Source organism: Coenobita brevimanus, chromosome 13, assembly GCF_032717465.1.
Source record: "Coenobita brevimanus isolate Jiangsu-jjx chromosome 13, ASM3271746v2, whole genome shotgun sequence".
NCBI classification, from domain to species: domain Eukaryota; kingdom Metazoa; phylum Arthropoda; class Malacostraca; order Decapoda; family Coenobitidae; genus Coenobita; species Coenobita brevimanus.
The window spans coordinates 23,945,479-23,966,943 of NC_136966.1; the positions used below are offsets into that span (position 1 = coordinate 23,945,479).

Here is a 21,465-nt window from a genome sequence, read left to right on the forward strand (position 1 = left end):
CTTGGACCACTATATTTCTTGCACACACGTCGCTCATCCTTATTTTTGTACACGGGTACAGTCACAGCCTTTTTCCACTCTGCTGACACAGTTTCACTCATCCATGCCTTCTTACATGTCTTCAACAAGCGCTTCATTCTGCTCCCTCCACTACATTTAATGATCTCTGCATACACCTCATCAACCGCAGCTGCTTTCCCATTTTTCAGCCGCTGCACAGCGTTCTTCACCTCTGCGAGTGTCACGTTTCCTGGTACTGCATGCAATTCTTTCCCTGCACCCCCCCAAAACAAGTTTTTACAGTTGCACTGCTCTTTTTGTTCCCATTCATCAGGCTTTCAAAGTATTATTTCCATCTGGTCCTTACTTCATCCCCATGGGTAAATAATCTGCCACCTACATCCTTCATACCTTCACATTTCTTTCTGCTTTCACTTCTCCATTTACGCACCTCTTTCCAAAATAAGTTCCTATTTTTAGAGTAGTTTGCGTTCATTTGCCTTCCTAGATCATCATTTACCTCCTTTGTCCTCTTCATTAGTCTTTTTACGTGCTTCTTTCCCTCAGTATATTCAGTTCTTATTTCAACTGAACCTCTCTCCTGCAGCCACACTAGCTACTTCTTCCTCTATTCTTCCACTGCTCTCCTAACCTCTTCATCCCACCATGCCGTACCTTTCTTCATTGTTGTTACTTTTGACACACCACACACCGCTGTAGCATTCCTTACCATCTAGGCCATCTACGCCGAACAAGCAATCCCTATATGAATTCCACAGGCTGTCCAGATCCATTTCATTCCAGTTCACTGATTCCAACTCCTCCCCTACTTTGGTCCTGTATTCATCTGCAATTTCTATGATCCTTATTTTCTCGACTTTCAGTCTTTCTCCCTGACTGCCCTTTCTCTCCTGGTCCACCTCACTCCTCTCAGTTTGATCTATGTGCCACAATCATATGATCTGACAGACCTCAACATCGTCCTCTCGCGGCCCTTGTATCAATAACCATTCCCAGATTGACCTTTCTGCGAGCATGTAACCAATCAGGCTCCTTTCAACACAATCCCCGTTCCCTCCATACTATGTATATTTATGTGCATCTTTGTGTTTGAAATACGAGTTACAAATGCACAACCTCCATACCTGACACATATCCTTCAGCCGCTTCCCATTATCATTTTCTCCTGGTACTCCATTACAAGCCACTGTGTCATCCTTAGGACCAGTACCTGCTCTTCCTTTCATATCGCCCATTACGATCACTTTATAGCTCCTGGGCATTTCTCCCACTGGTTCATTCAGTCCATCCCATAACCTGTCTTTCTCTCTTACTCCTGTCATCACACGGTGCATACGCTACAATTAGAGCCACTTTTACCTTCTTAAACTTGAACTTGACATGCACATATCTCGAGCTGACACATTTGTAATCTCTTATTCCATTATTATTATTATTATTATTATTATTATTATTAATAATAAAGAAGTAAATTGTTCGTATTTGCTAATTTTGAAAGATAAGGTCATCATACTTGGCCATCGGAGTCCCCCAGCTGGCGGTTTCATATGACCCAGTATCATCCTGTTTCCAGTACTGGTTTTCCAGTTACATCCAAAATCTGATAAAAATAGTCTATTTGCGGAGTCACAGAAGCCGCTAAAGGTACAGACTTGAAATTGTTGTGAGACATAGCCAAGGTCGGGGAGCTGGTCTGAAGTGACTATGGGTCCATTTAGATTTGTAGTTTCTGAGATTGCCCAGGGGTCATTTGAAAGTAGTTTGGGGTCAACGAGTGCACAATTAAAAAAAAGGATAGAACTGAGCTACATTCACCAAATTTGGTTAGAACTTCATATGCTATGCATGGCTACAAAGAATGAATGGCCTTGACCCAAAACTCAAGGTCACAGCCCAGGCCAAAATTATTATTATTATTATTATTATTTTTTTGTGCTGAGGTCGCATACACAAGATGGACGACCTTGTCATGTGGTGAGTTAATGAACTTGCTATTGGCATTTTCCGTTTTGTAGGCATTTGTATTATTATTAGTAAAACTTCCCACATCACCATGGGAAGTTTTCTTTTTTGTCATTATTATTATTATTATTATTATTATTATTATTATTATTATTATTATCATTATTATTATTATTATTATTATTATTATTATTATTATTATTATTGTTATTATTATTATTATTGTTCTTATTTTTTTAAATTGTTATATTTCAAAAGCTATTTAGCCTAGAGTCTTGAAACTTTATTTTAGTCGGACAACTGTCTGCTTCTTTTGGCCAAATATGGTGACAAAGCGTCAACCTGATCTCTGGATATTATCTGCGGCAGAGAAAAGTGAGTCAGCCACGTTACCTCTAGAATTGCTTAAGCTAGGAAGCTGAAACGTTACTACTGCCTGATATGACGCAGGCTCACGATCAATTTTCCGCATTTACTTTTCTATTTTCTTTTCGTTTTAGAACTTTTGCTTTTGTAGTTTTTGATGTCTCTTGTTGCCTTTGAATGATTCTCCACACAAAGTGAGCAATGGGATCAGACAGCCAGACACAAACAGACAGAAAGATAGACATTCACAGACTTGGGATTATAGAAAAAGATTATATTATGTATGCATGTAGTGTCTCGCCCTGCTTTTGTGTATCACATGATGACTCTTCTGACATGACACAGGTACGCTGTCGAAATTTCCTTTTTTTTTTTTTTTAAGTTGATGAGGGTGCTGGAGCATACTCCTAATGGTTCTATACAACTTTTTCCTGTTGATCGTTTATATATATATATATATATATATATATATATATATATATATATATATATATATATATATATATATATATATATATATATATATATATATTATTGTCTATTCATAATACTCCTTACAAATTCTGCAATATGGACAGAAAATGAGGTGTGGAACATAAAAATAAATATATAGTTTTCTCATGCAGACTTACTTGGCGGCTAGAGTGTAATGTATTTATTCCTGCTGTGTATGCCCCTGTTTCGTGTGTAACCTAACATGTTTTATACGGGACAAAACTGCTTCGATTGCCATGGTTTTGGCAAAATGTCTGTGTCAAAGAGGCTCATTACCTGGGTAGAACCACATATCACTTCAAGCTGATATTTTTCGGGTTTCGACTGAGGTCAGGTTCAGACGTTTCAGACTCAGTTTGTCCAGCCATGTAAGTCACGGCAAAACTTGGATTAAGAATATTCGTTTAACCCTTCAGACCGGGTGTCCATCTATCTATCTATTGCCAGACGCCTCAATCCCGTTTGGGGTGGCCACAAACAAATCGCCTCCAAGTCGCCCTGTCCCCAGCCATTTCACTGCCCTGCTCCCAACTCACACCCCCCTCTCTCATATACCTCTCCACCCCATCCCTCCATCTCATCCTCGGCCTCCCCCTCCCTCTTTCCCTCTCCACCTCACTCATATACACTCTCTTCGTCAGTCTTTCACCCTCCATCCTCTCCACATGGCCAAACCACCTCAGTGTATTCCTCATAACGCTTCCTATCACATCCACATCCACACCACAATGTTCCTTTATATCCTCATTCGTCAGCCTGTCTCTCCACGTGACTCCACAGGCTCCTCTTGAATAACTCATTTCCACTGCTCTCACTCTTGACTTGTGTCCTTCCAACAATGTCCAAGCTTCACTTCCACATGTTAGAGTTGGTATCACAATACTGTCATGTAGTAACTTTTTCACTTCCATGCTCACTTCCCTGTTTCTTATCACTGTTTTCAAGGAACCAGCAACCTTTCTTCCCTGCTGTACCCTTTCAAGCACTTCACCCTCCAAACCTCCATCCTTACTCATCACACTACCCAAATACTTAAACGTACTCACGTTTTCCAATTCCTCACCATCCAACCTCGCTGTACATTCACTAACTTCACCTCTCTCAAAGACCATCACTTTACTCTTCCCTACATTCACCTTTAGTTTCCGTTTCTTACACACTCTCTCAAACTCATCCACCAAGCCTTGCAGCTCCCCTTCGTCTTCACTCAACAACACAGTATCATCTGCAAACAACAGTACAGGGAGTTTCCAAACACTATCCTCTCTCACCAGGGCCACTCCAACATCCACTACCCTACCTTGTACCTCTTTTATTACCCCATCCATGTACAGATTGAACAACCATGGAGACATGACACATCCCTGTTTCAAACCAACTTTCAAAGAGAAAAATTCACTTAGTTCACCATCCACACGCACTGCAGCCTTCGCACCATTGTACATACTCTTCACAGCATTCAACAACTTCCCATCTACTCCATATATTCTTAACACTCCACAATCCTTGTCTATCCACCCTGTCATATGCTTTCTCCAAATCCATGAAAGCCGCATACAACTTCTTTCCCTTCTCTAGAAACTTTTCCACTAAAGATCTAAGAATGAATATCTGATCTACACAACCTCTTCCCTTCCTAAAGCCTCCCTGTTCTTCTCCAACTACTTTCTCTGTTCTTTCTCTAACTCTGTCTATAAGTATCCTACCATACACTTTTCCTATTATACTAAGAAGACAAATGCCCCTATGATTACCACACACTTCTTTTTCCCCTTTTCCTTTGTACAAGGGAATAATTATACCTGACTTCCAATCCTCCGGGACTCTACCTTCCTCCCAGGCCAATCTGCACATCTTCCACATCCATTCTACTACTATCTCTCCCCCATGCTTCAGCATTTCACCACACACTCCATCAATTCCTGGGGCTTTCCCCGATTTAACTTTCTTCATTGCTTCCACAACTTCTATCCTACTGATTTCTTCCTGTCTCCTCACCTCCCTCCTTCTCCCAGCCATTCCCCAGCCACTTATACTCGCATTACTTCCATCCTCTACGTTCAACAATTCCTTAAAGTGTTCTCTCCATCTGCTCACTTTTTCTCCCTTCTCCACTAGTAATCTACCATTTTTATCTTTCACTCCCCTGCTAACGTCACTTCCACCCTGTCTTACTCTTTTCACTTCTCTCCAGAACATTTTCTTACAGTCCCTCCACTTTACACTCAAATTCCTTCCAAATTCCTCATCCACTCTCTTCTTACTCTCTCTTACCAATCTTTTCACCTCTCTCTTCCTTTCCACATATAAGTCTTTCTTCCGCCTGTCAATTTCTTCCACGCCCCTATTTCTCATCCATTCATTGTATGCTTTCTTCTTTTGTGCCACAGCCTGTTTCACCTCTTCAGTCCACCACGCTGTTCCTTGCTACTTCCGGACGTTTTTATTAAACCTGGGAGAGACTTTTTAACCCGTCACGTCTCGACCGATTTCGCACCTCCGAAGCCCTCCAATCCCGAGCTATTTTGGATTTTTTTTTTTTTTTTTTTTTTTTTTTTGCTAAAACCTCCGCTTTTGTTGAGAAGCAAAGGAAAATCACCAAGATAGGGCTTACCGGGGTCCATAAGTGGTCAGAACAGGCGAGGTTCCCCGCGCCAGGTATCGTATTCTGTCACTGACGTGTGAGGCTCTCACGTTTTCTATGGTAGATAATTTTGGGAGAAACAACAAAGAACATCTCTACATTTATTGAATTTGAACTAATAAACAATAACAGTAACATTATAATGGTTTTCAGTGATATATATATATATATATATATATATATATATATATATATATATATATATATATAAGAAAAATAAGCATTGTTCCATTGCATGAGCATAGCGAGTTTGGTCATAGTGGTCACAGGCTATGTGCTACGTTTCTTGTTTCAGTAAACATATCATTTTTTTCTACTTGTATAATACTGTTTCAATGCCATTTTACCATTTTTTACTGTATGTAAATGTTTTCAGCTGTTTTCATTCAGTATGACATGTAGCATAACTATAGCGCATATCTGCTTACTCAGCGCACTCGCTATGACTCGTATCTCAACATACCATATTATTTTATCACTTTCATAGTATTGTTTTTTTTTTACATTGAACCTTTCCTCAACCAATGTAAATGTTTTCAATTATTTACATTCATTACGAGGGCATTTAGCGAAATGCTAGCGCATATTTACGCAGCAAGCACACTCGCTACCACTCGTGTTTCAACTTCTACTTTATTTCTTCACTCCCAATATACTTCCCCACTTACATTACACCCGTTTCCACCTTATACTACTATTTACATATTTACGGGCCTTATTTATTCCACTGAGCGTCAGAATATCGCATCAAAATACCCTTGCTATGAATGTTTCGACTTAGATAATATTTATACACTAACATAATAATTTACTACTTACATTACACCCGTTTCCACTTTATAAAACTATTTACATATTTACGGGCCTTATTTATTCCACTGAGCATCAGAATATCGCATCTATATACACTTGCTAGGAATATTTTGACAGAATAAATTTATGCACTTACATAACTTTCCACTTTTATTACACCCATTTCCACTTTTCCTACTAATATTTACATATTTACGGGCCTTATTTATTCCACTGAGCGTCAGAATAGCGCATCTACATACAGTTGCAGGGAAGGTTTCCACTTAGAATGTATTTATGCCCTTACAGATTTTTCCACTTATAATACACCTGTTTCCACTTCCATACTACTATTTACAGATCTACAGGCCTTATAATTACACTGAGCTTCTGTTTGTCTCATTTCTTTCTGAGTATGAGGGTCATATCGCTTTCACACCATATCAGAAGTGCATCAAGATGTGATACTCACAAAAGCAAAGGTGAATGCAGAGACCCACGTCACGCTCCACGCACTGGTAGCGGGTGTCTTTTCTCTGAGTAGTGGGTCTTACACGGGAATTGATACACACATGACACCTGCGTTTGGGCCTAGGTCTATTTGGCTGGGGAGGTATAGGAGTGGGGAAATGGCGGACGGATGTTCTCAGGGAAGTTTGGGCGGTAGGGGCAGTGCGTGTGCGGTGTTGGGGCCTCTCAACCGCATACCTGGCAAAAATCTCACGTGTAAGCTCCCTCACAAACCCTTCAAAGGTTTCCTACACTCCTGTTGTCATGGCGTGCAGGTGGTGGCAATTCAGGGCAGTTATATCTAGCAGGTGAAAGAAGAGCTTCTTATACAACTTCATTGTGGTCCTGGCACACTTGACAGTGGATATCATGGAGTCTGACTGGTCCACCAGGCTCATGTTGATGTTATAATCAAGGACACACTCAGGTTTCCATATGTGGCGCCTCCTCTCGCTGCGGTAATCCACGGACTCTGTACGGTGCATCAAGGGGCGGTGAACCGTGGACAAGAGGCTGACTTCTCTGTTGTGGTTCCACACTGTTGGTAGTATATTGTTAGCCTGGAAGAAGACCACCTCATTTCTTTCAAGTTTCCGCCCCACCTTGACCATGTGATGCCGGTTCACCTTGACGATACCACAGATTCCCGTGTCATGCCTGTGTAGATAACGAACGAGAAGAGGGCTGGTGTACCAGTTGTCCAGGTAAAGGACGTGACCACGATGAAGGTAGTCTTCAATCATTGTCTTTCCCACTGCTCCAGACGGTCCAATACTCCGATCTTCTATTATGTCTGTCTGTGCAGTGGTGTACAAGACTATGTCTTGCACATAACCAGTCCTACAGTCACACATAACAAAACTCTTGAACCCAAAACGGTGCCTTTTGCTGGGTATGTACTGCCGAAAGGAAATATTGCCTCTCCACAACACAAGACTCTCGTTTATGACAAGGTCTCTATAGGGATAAAATGAGGAACGGAATGTTTGCCTTAGGTGATCAAAAACCAACCTAATTCGCCTCATCTTATCTGTGTCATTTGCATTTGCAGGATCATCAGCATCGTGAAAGTGGAGGTGACTTAGAATTTGCTGAAAGCAATTACGGCTCATGATTTGGCCAAATATTGGTGTCTTCATGATAGGGTCCCTTGTCCAGTATGCCGGAATTCTGTTTTTTCGTACAATACCCATCAAAGGTACCAGGGCAAAAAATAAAAACATTTCTGCAAGGGAGACAGGGTAATCATAAATGATGGAATGCCTGCTCCTTGTGCAATGTCTTTCACTCTCACGGCGCTGGCTGCTAGCGAAATGGTTTGTTTGTTCCACAATTTGCTCCACAAAACCCTCACTGAAAAACAGGTGGAAAAAATCCAGCCTGGTGGAACTAGGGTGAATTCCTGCAGCAGTGCAGCCAGCACACCCCTGCTCAGTGAAGGGGTGAATGATGGGAGAAAAATCACTCCCATCCTCCCAATTCCAAGTCACAAAACCCTCGCCCCCATCGTTCCCATTGTCGCCTTCGTCGGAGTGGGGAGGAGATGCTGGTGGGGGAGATTGGGGAGGAGTGCGGAGGGCTTCCCCACTCGCACTCCTCTTCCCTCGGCCTTTACCCTTTCCTTTTCCCTTAACCTTACGGCCTTGTGGAACATTAGGGGCTGTTGGGATGAAGTCTGGGAATACTGGGGAGCATAAGACGTGCTGGGGAGTGGCTCCTCCTCACCTTCCCCCTCCATCACAACACCACGTGATTCATCACGCACCTTCACTGGCCCACGTGTCTGGGAATATTGGGAAGCATAAGACGTGCTGGGGAGTGGTTTTTCCCCACCTTCCCCCTCCATCAAAACACCACGTGATTCATCACGGACCCTCACTGCCCCACGTGATACGCCCCGCTGCCTCACATCACCACGGGAGAGCGATGACTCACTCCCTCCACTCTCACTTTCTATACTCGCCCCTGCACTTTCCATTTCACTCCCCACTCCCTCCATACCACTTCCGTCATCCCCAAACAAAACACTAGGCCCATACCTGCTTGTACGACGTGCTGTGCGCTCTGGGCAGCGATGGGTGCTTATCTCCCGGCCGTACCACGTGGCAGCACGTCCCACGGCTCCGTCCTCGTCCTCGTCCTCGAAATCGGGCTCCGCATCACGTAGGGGCTGCCTGGAGGTGGTTGCATGCTGCTCTGGTGCAGGCTGGCCCTCTCTAGCAGCACGATACGTTACGTAGCGCCACTTCCTGGGAGGCAGGACCTCCTCATCACTGCTGCTGGTTTCCTCCTCCTCTGGTTGGACATAATCTTTGTCCACCACCTTGTCATCGAGTGGCAAATCACTGTCGCCTGTGAAGGCGTCCAGGGCGGCTTGCATTTTCTCCTCCAAGAGACCTCTATGTGCCATGTCTGAGCAGGGCCACTGCTAACAGGTGAGTGACCGAGCTGAGGGTGAGCGCGGGTCGCGCAGGGTCGCCGAGTGTCCCTGCCTGGTGCCAGGTAGGGGAAGGTCGAGCGACCCAACGTACCAAATATCAAGCACGAGATTTGAAAATTGTGCAAATTATGCACCTTACAACTGCGCGACGTGCCAGTAAGTCGACGGGACTGGCAATTACACAATGTTGCAACGTAGTCATATGTCGACGGGACGCCTTGGGTTAAGCTAGAGGAGTTTAATTTAGCGTTCATTAATCAGTCACTATACATGAGAATTCCCAAGTAAAAAAAAGTAATTTGTACTTAGGAAGAATAAACTAAACTAAAAAAAAAAAAAGGCACTGGATCACAAGGTTAAATGGGCCCCGTTCTGAGCACAGTGTTATCAGCTGTTATCGACATTCTGTATGGCTCTGAAAAATGAACGAATGTGGTCAAATGAAATGGGGTGTTCTTATTCCAGAGCTTGTCCTCACTTGCACGACTCATAATTTGTCCTAGAATAAGTGCAATCCTGACCATACTTTAATGAGGCCCTAAAAGCGTCAATCCTCAAAGTCAGACACGTTCAGCATCCATGTTGCTTGCTCAGAATTTGCAAGTAATGGGGGTTTTGTCAGCACTGAGATGGTAGCACGTAGACCATCTGGCTTACTCCCTGTAAGTGTGCAGTTCTACCAGCATTGATTTCTCTCATTATCTCCCCAGGGAAACACCTTATTCCCTTCAAACTCTACACCTCCTCATTCTCCTTCAGAAAAATGTAACAATGTACTATATTTCTCAGGCTGGAGAAGTACTGTCAAACATTAATGTTGTATATGTACATGTATATATATCGTACGATGAAACAGTAGTACCATTACAAGTATCTCTCATAAGTACCTTTATCGAAGGATGTGGATGACACTTTGATAGTAATCTAAAATAGTGAAGTAAAGGAGTTAAATCATCGAATGACTTATGTGACCTAACTGAGAAAAACGAGCTATAATTTGTTCGTTTATGAATCACCGCTAGAGAATGAGCCTGAGACAATAAAGGCATTGCTCTCATTCCAGACTTGCTGTGGTGTACTGCTAATGTAGCTAATATTGAGCGTGTACAGCATATTTAATACAAGAGAACAGTATTAATTCCTCGGTGAGCAGTCGAAAGATCATACAAATGGATGCTGGAAAGTGCTCACTCTTCCAAGTCTTTCTTCCTTGGCCAAATTAAGTTTTATTCATATACAGTATGCTCACCTACATGGCAACATATTAATCTTTCTGAGAGATCTTGAACTGCATTTCACATTAAGGATGCCATCGGACCGTTCCTGTGCGATGCATTTATCGTCGTGTGTAACGTATGTAGTTGCAAAAACAACTCTATGGCTGTCAGTTTACCGACTTGTACCTAGTGAGTAAGTGTGAAGTCTCTTTGAGAAATTTTTTACAGTTCTTTAAAATCTACAACTTACTGTCTGAAGATGTTTGTGCTTACCGACTCCCTGATATTTCTTGAAAGTTTAGCGCCTGCTGTGAAGTAGGTTGAGAGGTGTATAAGACATATTCTTGGCTTAGACGATTGTCTAGCCCTTTTTTTTTTTTTTTTTAACCTTGCCCAGGACGGAGTCCGACGAGTTTTTTTTTGTCGTTTGTTTGTTTTTTGTTCATTTGTTTGTTTGTTTGTCAGCAGCATAACGAAAAAACGGCTGAATGAAATTACATGGCACTTTCAGGATATGTGGGCACTAGTCCCCAAAGGAAGTGATTAAATTTTGGAGATAACACAGTGACCATGAAATGTTAAAATCAAGGTCATGGATTTTCAGAGGGCTATAACTTTAAACCTGTTGAACACAGAGATATTCACCATTATCATCATGAAGGAACTCCCATATGGGCTTTTATCTGACACCAAGACCTTTGAACTTAAGTGTCCTTGAAAGGTCAAATTCCAGGTCACGGATGTTTAAGGGCTATAACTCGAAACTGGTTGCAAATAAGTATTTACTAAAATCAACTTACAGTACGTGTAAGTCCCATATGGGCTTTTAACTGGTACCATGACCTTTGACCTTATAGTCTGGAGGAATTTCACTGAACCTCGTTCTGAAACACATACAAGAGCCGCATTTTCGCGGGCCACTTTGGACCGGTTTAGACCGGTCTGGAGTCAAGGTGATCGCGAGAACGGGCTAATGTCGGTCCGAGCCTGCTATTGGTTGCAAGAGTGACTGGGCGTGGCCTAGAAGAATGTAAACAAATGCCAGGGAGTAGCGTTGATTATACAAATTTCATGCTTCCCCTCGATTTTTATCTTGGTAATTAATGCTTTAATGATTTTATTTCATGCGATCTATAGTAACAAAGCCTATACTTCATGGTGAGATTTATTTGGTTCTCTTCTTGGATAATCATGGGCTTCTGCTAGCGTTAAAAATGTAATTTCAAACAAACCTTATTTCCAAGTCCGCCATTGTTGACCATTGATGTTTACACCCTGCCACGGACGCCCCGCGCCTCCTTCTTGGCTGTTTCTGACGCACATATGTTTGTGCGCAGACCGGTCTCACCTAGGCCAGCTTGTGGGGCAGGACTGCTTTGGACCAGTCTGTACCAGTCTAATTGTCTCGCCAGAACAGCAATAAGACCGGTCTAAACCTGTCTATAGCGGTCTAAAAGCCTCACGAAAACGCGACAAAAGTTTTATTGCATTTTTTATACATTAGACGCTACTAATGAAAATAAAAAGTGCACCCAGTTGGCGCACTTGAGCATTTTGTTATATGAGCCGAAATCCAAAATGGCCGCCTGAGAAAATGAAAAATTACAATATTTGATTACTATAGTCACTAGTTTTACTAATATTACATTATTTAAACGTAAAATTATTTCAAGAAATTCTAGGGATAACAAAGTACATTATATATGTGTAAATTGTGAAAATAAAAATTACTCAGTTAATTATAATTGCTTAAAAAAGACACCAAATGTGATTATCGTACCCTGTTAGACTATCACCGAGTATTACAACAATATTTCATTTTCTTAACAAACTATACAGGGAAAGGATGGAGAATTAGGTCTTTCCGTCAGTAAGCATTTTTAAATATTTAACAAGTCTAGTCCAACAAACATATTTAAACCATATATATTTTTTTTTCACAACTAAAATGTTCATATCCCTTATATCAGAATGTTAACCAATTACGCCCTTCAGAATTGATCAAAATGCTTTTCATCAAAAATATATGTTGCTTATAAATATAAAAACACTGAAAAACGAAACATTTACAATTATATAATATATTGTCTGTCATTTCCACGTTCATACTTTCCTCTTCTTCAACTGACACTCTTGATTTACTTTGAGGATTGTGGCAGTCAGTTCCTCGGCAAGCACAAAACAGTGAGCAAGAAAGTTGTGCTGCAGCACAACTGCAGCGGGCAGTTGAATATGGGGTGCGGGATTGACACCCACAGTTGATTAGTTTTAGGATATCAAGTGGTGCAGGAGAAACATCAGGTGGCAAGCCAATTGGAACCAACATGTTTGAATCAGGATCCTTGATCCACCCATAATGAAGAGAGTTCATTTCTGGTGGCTCTGGATCAAGGGAGCGTCTCCAAATTGCTGTCTGTAAATGGGCTCTGTAAACATGTTCTTCAAATGCTTCTGATGTTGGTGGCAAAGCTTTTAGCTCTGGTGCTTTGGTGAGCCAAAAGTTGCCCATCTTTGATTGCCCCACAATTTATCTTAAAGATGTCATGTTGTTTTCATTTGGAAAGCCATAACATGCTGCAATGAATATTGTGGCTTCAGGAGTAACATCAGTCAGCTCTTCTTGTTGCCACCCTAATCTGGTAAGTGACTTTCCACTCTTTATTTGTCTTTAACATTGCTCCTTTACCAATACCCCATAAATATGAAACACTGTCACATCTTGTAAGAACATGGGCAGGTAACAGACTGTTGAGAACATCTTGATTTTGCTCAACTGTTGCTTTGATATCTGCACTTGATCGTGAAGGGCTTGTTCCAAGCATTACCATATTGTAGGCAAGATTTTCTTGCTTATAGAAGTGGCATAGCAGGACAAATATGTCTGTGTCATCAGCAACATTTCTAATGTTGTGTCTTCCTGACCTTGCCAAATGGACAGCTTGCTGCACCACAATAACATCAGCTTCCTCATGTGTAGTGTGCAAGTCAGGCCTGTTTCTTCTGATTCCATTACAAACCTCTACTGGTATTGGTTCCTTACCTGTAATCACAAGGTGATTGTCATTGTGTGACAGTAGATCAGTGTGCTCACACAGATACTCACAGATGAGATTATTCACTTGGGATTTATTGTGTATAACAGATAAGCAGATCTACTGTGGTGGCAGAGGTGTTGCCAGTGACAGTCTGTGGCATCTACTTGCTTCCTTCCCAGGTGTAGCTGCTCGTGTTGCCTGTTTTATGCTTCCACTGTGATAACTGTCAAAGACCAGATGTGTGTTTGCTGCTAAAAGACAATGACATATGTACTGCACAAACTTTAGTTTATAATCTTCTATGACACCTTTGCTTGGCCATTTGACAACCCAGAGAATTGCACACCCATCAAGTATTATAGCATCAGCTGGGACCGTTCTGCGATCAGATACTTCCACTTGGACTTTGGCTTTCAGGGTGGCTTTAGAAGCTGACAGCCTCATATCACCTGTCTTTTCCTGGAATATTGAGGGTGGAAATGCAGCCAGCTCATAAGAGAGAACATCTCTCATGTATGATCCTAGAGGTTTGAAGACAAAGCACTCTTGAATAGATCAATGTGGTATTATACACAGATATATTGTCCACTTTAATTTTTTTTTTGAAGTTGACATGAGCACAACTGGTCTTGTGAGTGGCTTGTGAAAACTTTGTAGCCATCCTTCCTCAAATGTTTTCATCATAGCTGCTCCCAATTCAACAACCCTGTCAAAATTGACATGCTCTGCACATATCCTACCTGTAACCACATAAATCAGTCCGGGTGGATGGCACTCTCCGTTCAGTGGATCTATGCAGCTTTGAAGTTTCTCCTGAATTTTTGCTCTGTCTACTTCATCACTTTGTATCCTTGAAGGACCTTCTTCCTTGTGGGTCATGACTGTGGATTGTGCATTTCCACCAAACATGGATCAAACATCTTTTTTCAGTTGAGTGCAGATATGTAGTCCGAGAGCCCACCTTTTCAATGCCACTGGTTGATAGGTTATTCCAATAATTCCTCCTGGACTATGGCCATAACGCATGAAAGTTGTCTCAAATGTACTGGTCAGACCAGATGCCATTCCAGATGCCTGGTTGATGTAGCAATACATGACCTCCGTCCATGAAGTCTTGAAGCACTTCATCAGGCAGTTTGCTCATAGAATGAAAGTAATACAAGGCATACCTTCCATAATTGGCATGACCATTAGCATTGAAATAAGGAAGCATCTCTATGATGACAAGCAAATTGAGAGGCCAATCACCTTCTCAAATGAGACCTTTATTGTTTTATTGACTTTAGTGATAGCAATTTATTAACATTCAAAATTTCTTCTATCGGCACCTAAAAATTATTATAAACACTTAAAAATCATTAAAATAAAATGTTACAATGTGTAGTTTACAGGTGATCATTTTGTTTAGTTCATGTTCTGATAGGAAAAGTTAATATTATTATTGTATGAAGAAAATTAAACACTGAAAAAGATAGCTAAACATGTTTTATTAGCATCATCATTCATGCAGGTGGCCATATTGGATTTCGCCCTCCATTTTGAAATCTCAAGTGGGCCAGCTGGATGCACTTTTTTATTTTGATGGTTACATCCCAAAGTATCAGAAAATGCAATAAAACTTTGTATATGTCTTCGAACGAGGTTCACCCGAAAATGACCATTCTGCCACCAGACTATTAAGTGATCTTGAATGGTCAAATCAAGGTCACGGATATTCAGGGGGCTAAAACTCGAAATTAATAATTAGTATTGACAGATAACAAGTTCGATTTCATTTGCGCCAGTATCTTAAACTTTAATTGTTTACTGACACTAAATGGCAGTACCAATTCAGTATTTAACAGCAATAAAATAACTGATGTCAGGCAAGGTTTGTTGAACCTGGCCTCACTTGTTCGGAATTTATTTTGCATATTACATCTTAATATATCTTGTTTGCTTATTACTGTATGTGTTTGTATATCAATGAACGTCACAAAAGTAAGACACCAGCTTATGATTTATAATGTATCGGATACAGAATTAAACTTTTAAGGAAGAGAGATGCTGGGAAGCCTTCTTAACGAGTGATAATATGGGTTTATAGTATGATGCATTAAAACTAAGCGGTACATGCAGTGCAGGTAATTCCCCAGTTTCTGCATGTGGAACCCATGGGATGTGTAAAATGGGTTTATGTATACTGGCTGCTGAAAATGCTATATAACATGGTCTGAAGACTTAAGTAATCTAAGGTTCAGAATTCTTCCAAATAGCTTCTTCATAAATTAGGGTTACCTGGGTTTTTGAGCTCTCAATTTGTTCTCCATCAGCCCATGAATATTATATATCACTTTATTCTTGCCTGTAGTCGACTGTTTTCAACTTAGGAAAGGTCTCGTAGAAATGAAGGTTGTTTCAGCCTGTATTGATTTTTTTTAGTTGCATGAAATCGTCTGACAATGAAAAGAATAAAATAGAAAACAAGTCGTTGGGGAACAGGGTTTAATAAGAGGGTCTCGTGTGTAATGAGTTGTGTTCCCCGTGACAGTGATACGTATGGCCAGGTGCGGTGCATGGGCGGCTACCGACTACAGGGCGGACGTCAGGAGGTGCTGTGTAAAGAGGGACAGTGGGTGCTGCAGGGTCAACCCGTCTGTGTGAAAGGTGAGCAGATGAAGATGACACACACACACACACACACACACACACACACACACACACACACACACACACACACACACACACACACACACACACACACACACACAAATCCTTGGTGTGACATACAATACATCAGTGTCATTTAAACAACACATCAGAAACATTAAAAATAAATTAACACTAAGACTTAACGCCCTAAGATCACTTGCCCATACAACAGTCGGATAGAACAAAGAAACCACCACTATAGTTTACAAACAGTATATACGTTCAGTGATGAACTATGCAACCTCTGTTTGGGCTTCCAACCTCACTGAAACACACTACAACACCCTACAGAGCATACAGAACAAGGCTTAAAAATAATCACAGGCTGCACAGCTACTACACCCATGGACCACCTACACCAAGAAACCAAAGTCCTCAAAGTCAAGGATCATCTAGATATAAGAGGCACACAGATTCATACCGCAGCCTCCACAAACCCACACGATCCACGACACTACATGGCAGTACATCCACACACACCAAGAAACATCAAAACAACACCTAGCACACGATATCATACACAAATACTGTTATCTCTCCCCCCTCGCCCACCTCAAACTAGCTTCTAGAGGCATATCCTTGTTCAAATCACTCGCCGATGCATTCAGTCACTCGAGGACAACACACAGCTGCATGCACTACCGCGTAATATCCACCCATCTGAATCTTACTTCCTTTGTGAGGACAGGGTCCACTTAGCTAGGGTGATAGTGGGCATCATCCAGCCCTCTTGAATTATCAGGCTGGATGACTCCGTCGCTGATGCGTGTCCTGCATGCACCACTGCATCCTATACTATTAAGCACATTATGGAACAATCGCCTGTGCCAACAACACAACATACACGCTTTGAGAGCTCTGTGGGAAAGTTCGGTCTCGGCCATGGCCTTCCTTAGGGACTTGGGGCTGTTTAGACAGACTGCCTTGGGATCAGCTGTTACAACTGCTGTACTACCGACATAACTGCGAGAATAAAAAAACGCAGTCAAATATTCTTATGTGCACTGGTTAGGATTCATTTTGTTAAGAGTTCAGCTCAGGCCACTTCACATAATATTTTATCTATTTTTTTTCTTTCAACTCACAAGTTTACTTAACGCTGTTCAGGTTCTTCACATCGAACATTACTCATTCAGATCTATGCCTGAAAAGGTGTAAGCCAAAAATATCCCTGTCTATGCAATGGATTTAGAAATGAAATTCCAGAATTTTTACCTGGTTTCGGGTCTCCTAGGTTCATGAGATCGGTGTGATTAGAAGGACTTCAGATATAATTTCTGACATCCCTTGCTTCATAACTGAGAATTCTTTCTGTTGTTCTCAAGACCTCTGCCCCTTTATCCTGCCTAGAGAAACTCCTTTATATTTGTCTTTTAACCTGTGCCTTCTCATAAACATCTTCCTGTCAGGACGATTCCTCGCGGGTTGCTCTAGTGGCGATCTTTTCAGATCCCTTACAGATTCTTGTTCATCATCCTTTTAGGGCTTTGGAGAAACGCTTGCCATTGCACCTAACATTTTAAAGACCTACGACCTAGTTAGGCATTGTCCTTTAAGGTTTCAGACTGACTTACTATTTCTGTCTTCAGTGTGTGACTTTATCTCCAGGCTCCTTTCTGATCGCCAAGTGGATGTTGTTCTGACAGCTATCATGAATGATCTTATGACGTGTACATGTAGCACTTTCCAATCGTATGCTTATGATTCCCAGCTTCACTTTTCCATTAGCGTTTCACAACGTCTGTCATAACAGTTGCTTCAACAACTACAAGATGAGGCTATGCCACGCTATGTCACACCTTGGTTTATTTACTTCTCTGTTATTTCTAACTGAGATAAACAAAATTTTGCTGTTGATAATGCAATATGAGCTCAATTCTTCCTTCTTTCAGTCAAAAAATTTTCCAGAATGATATTTCATATTATCAAACAGTGTGCCATCAGCTACCAGTATTCCTAGAGTGCCCAAGTCTTGGGAGATATCATGGAAAAATCCCATTACTTCCTATCCAAGGTTCAGTTTCCAGAAAATGGGTGTGCTCTCTCTCTTTGTGTGTATGTGTGTGTGTGTGTGTGTGTGTGTGTGTGTGTGTGTATTACTCTTCGACGCAGTGCTGCATCTCATTCCCGCCACCATCGCTGTGATGTTCAGTGTTCTGAAATGTTGAACGTATCCCTTCCCGATTACCGATGGGCACAACACCCATCCGCCAACTCTCACTCGCACCTTTCCATGTCCATTTCGCCGTTGCGAGGTACCCGATACTCTCAACTCTTCACACATGAAACTATTTAACTATGGAGCTGTCTTCAAACTGTATTTCCCACTATCCATACCTCCGGTCTTCGAACAGCATTTTGTCTACGCGTCTGGAAATGGACGAATTGCATTTTTCTTCCACTCTCATCCAATATTTCCTAGACAAGAGCAGCCTCGGTAGGCTTGCAGCCTCTGGCTCCGTCCATTTTCATTTTCTTCCTCACGAAAGTATAGTCTTTGAGACCTGGAAAGAGACGAATGAGGATGGTGGTGGGTAACGGATCACATCATCATCATCATCAGCCGTTGAGGTCCACTGCAGGACCGGCTTATCCCTACCGAAGCAGGGACGATACAGCCAATATAGCTCTACCCAGTGGCTTAGGCTGTCTGGTGGAGACTGTATGTACTGTAGGGCGAGAAGTGATTGTGAGTGTGGTTGTAGTGTTGTAGTGGCTTTGGATGTGTGTGTAGTCTATGAACCAAGGGTAATCGGCCCGCCTTAAGCCGACTGAGTGGAAGTGTACTAGCATGCGACACTGATTCAACCACAGCACCTCTTGTGTCCGTCAAAGCGGTCAGTGGCTCAGTGAATGCTTCCCAAAGCTTTACAACTCTGGCGGGAGGCGAACCCAAGTCCACCAGCATGAGAGACGCACACTCTTCCACTGTACCATAACGGACCGGAACATAGTATTAATTATGAATATTGGTACTGTAGGCTGGCAGGCAGTCTAGGTGGTCATTTGTATGATCATATGCTCTATTGGAAAACAGAAACGAGTGGATTGGGCTGCAAGGCGTGGATGTTACGAGCTTGGACGATGGTGAGTTATCAGGGCGAAGGGAGTACACCTTGTTGAAAAGGCCATTGTAGGGTGGGCAATGTGAAGACGAGTGTTTTCGGTACTTTTTACAGAATATAGAAAGAATCATTTGCTTCCGACTTGCAAAAGTTTGACCTTTCAACAAAAAAGGGGCAAGTCAAGGCCAGTATCAGTATCCGGTGATATTAAGATGTTTGAACATAATACAGTTTTGCATAAAATGCTGTAAGTCATTGGTTGGGAGTGATCAAATCAGGTTAGCCACATTTTGGTAAGGTTTGTTCGATGTACGAGTAGTGACCAAATCTGGAGAAACAAATAAAGTAATGAAATGTCAGAAGACAGCAAGAATCATGTCATGATGTTAAAAGTAGCATGCAGAGGAAATTTTCTACAGTGAAGAATGCAAATGAGGAGAAGCTTTGTTAATGAAGCACTGAAGAAGAAGCACGTATGAAGAAACCTGTAAAGATAAATATATAAATAAACAATACCGTGTCGGGATACAACCATTTTCTCTGTTAAGAAGTGAAGAAGTGTCATGTGAAGAACCAATTTTTTATATAATGAGGTTAAGAGTTTGTGGGGAATATACAAATTATTTCGAGTTTAGACTCTCACATCATGTTATAATGCCTATTTGGTAAATGATTAGTAAGAGAGTAAGAAGAAAGTGGATGAGGAATTTGGAAGGAATTTGAGTGTAAAGTTGAGGGAATGTAAGAAAATGTTCTGGAAAGAGGAGAAGAGAGTTAGACAGGGTGTCAAAGAAGTTAGTCGGGGAGTGACAGATAAAAATGGTAGATTACTTGTGGAGATGGAAGAAAAAGTGAACAGATGGAGAGAACATAGTTAATGAAAGTAATGTGAGTATAAGTGACTGGGGAATGGTTGGGAGAAAGAGGGATGTGAGAAGAGAGGAGGAAATCAGTAGGATGGAAGTTGTGGAAGCAGTGACGAAATTCATAATTAGGAAAGTCCCAGGAATTGATGGAGTGTGTGGTGAAATGCTGAAGCATGAGGGAGAGATAGTAGTAGAATGGATGTGGAAGATGTGCAGATTGGCCTGGGAGGAAGGTAAAGTCCCGGAGGATTGGAAATCAAGTATAATTATTTCCTTGTACAAAAGAAAAGAGGAAAAAGAAGTGTGTGGTAATCATAGGGGCATTTATCTTGTGAGTGTAATAGAAAAATATTTGGTAGGATACATATTGACAGACTCAGGGAAATAACAGAGGAATTAGTTGGAGAAGAACAGGGAGGATTTAGGCAGGGAACAGGTTGTGTAGATCAGATATTCATTCTTCGCCCTTTAGTGGAAAAGTTTCTAGGGAAGGGAAAGAAGTAGTATGCAGCCTTCAGGGATTTGGAGAAAGCATATGACAGGGTGGATAGACAAGGATTGTGGAAAGCAATAAAACTATTTGGAATAAATGGAAGTAGTTGGGTGCCGTGAAAAGTATTAATGAGGATGCTAAGGCTGCAGTGCATGTGGACAGTGAACCGAGTGCATGTTTCTATTTGAAGGTTTGGTTGAAACACGGATGTGTCATGTCTTCATGGTTGTTCTATCTCTATATGGATGGGGTAATAAAAGAGATACAAGGTACGGCAGTTGATGTTGGAGTGGCCCTAATGAGAGAGGATGGTGTTTGGAAACTCCCTGTTTGCAGATGATACTATGTTGTTGGGTGAAGACGAAGGGGAGATGCAAGGCTTGGTGGATGAGTTTGGGAGAGTGTGTAAGAAACGAAATCTAAAGGTGAATGTAGGGAAGAGTAAAGTTATGGTCTTCGAGAGAAATGAAGTCAGTGAATGTACAGTGAGGATGGTTGAAGAGGAAGTACTCTGGTAGTATGATGTGCAAGGATGGAAGTTTGGAGGGTGAAGTGCTTGAAAGGGAGCAACAGGAAAGAAGGTTGCTGGTTCCTTGAAAGTATTGATAAGAAACAGAGAAGTGAGCATGGAAGTGAAAAAGTTACTGCATGACAGGATTGTGATATCAACCCCAACTTATGGAAATAAAGCTTGGACCTCGTTGAAGGGACGGAAGTCAAGAGTGACATCAGTGGAAATGAGTTATTTGAGAGGAGCATGTGGAGTCGCATGGAGTGATAAACTGACAAATGAGGAAGTGAAAGAGCGTTGCAGTGTGGATGTGGATCAGATAGGAAGCGTTAGGAGAAACGCAGTGAGGTGGTTTGG

The 21,465-nt window shown here is 41.7% G+C and overlaps 1 protein-coding gene across 1 annotated transcript in view; it reads left to right on the forward strand.

Moving 5' to 3' along the window:
• LOC145415098 (coagulation factor XIII B chain-like) overlaps positions 1 to 21,465 on the forward strand; it is a 141,184-nt gene that overhangs the window by 26,750 nt on the left and 92,969 nt on the right. The window contains exon 4 of the mRNA XM_080284517.1: positions 16,013 to 16,128. Within this exon, the coding sequence (XP_080140643.1) occupies positions 16,013 to 16,128 (116 nt within the window). The remainder of the gene's footprint in view (positions 1 to 16,012; positions 16,129 to 21,465) is intronic.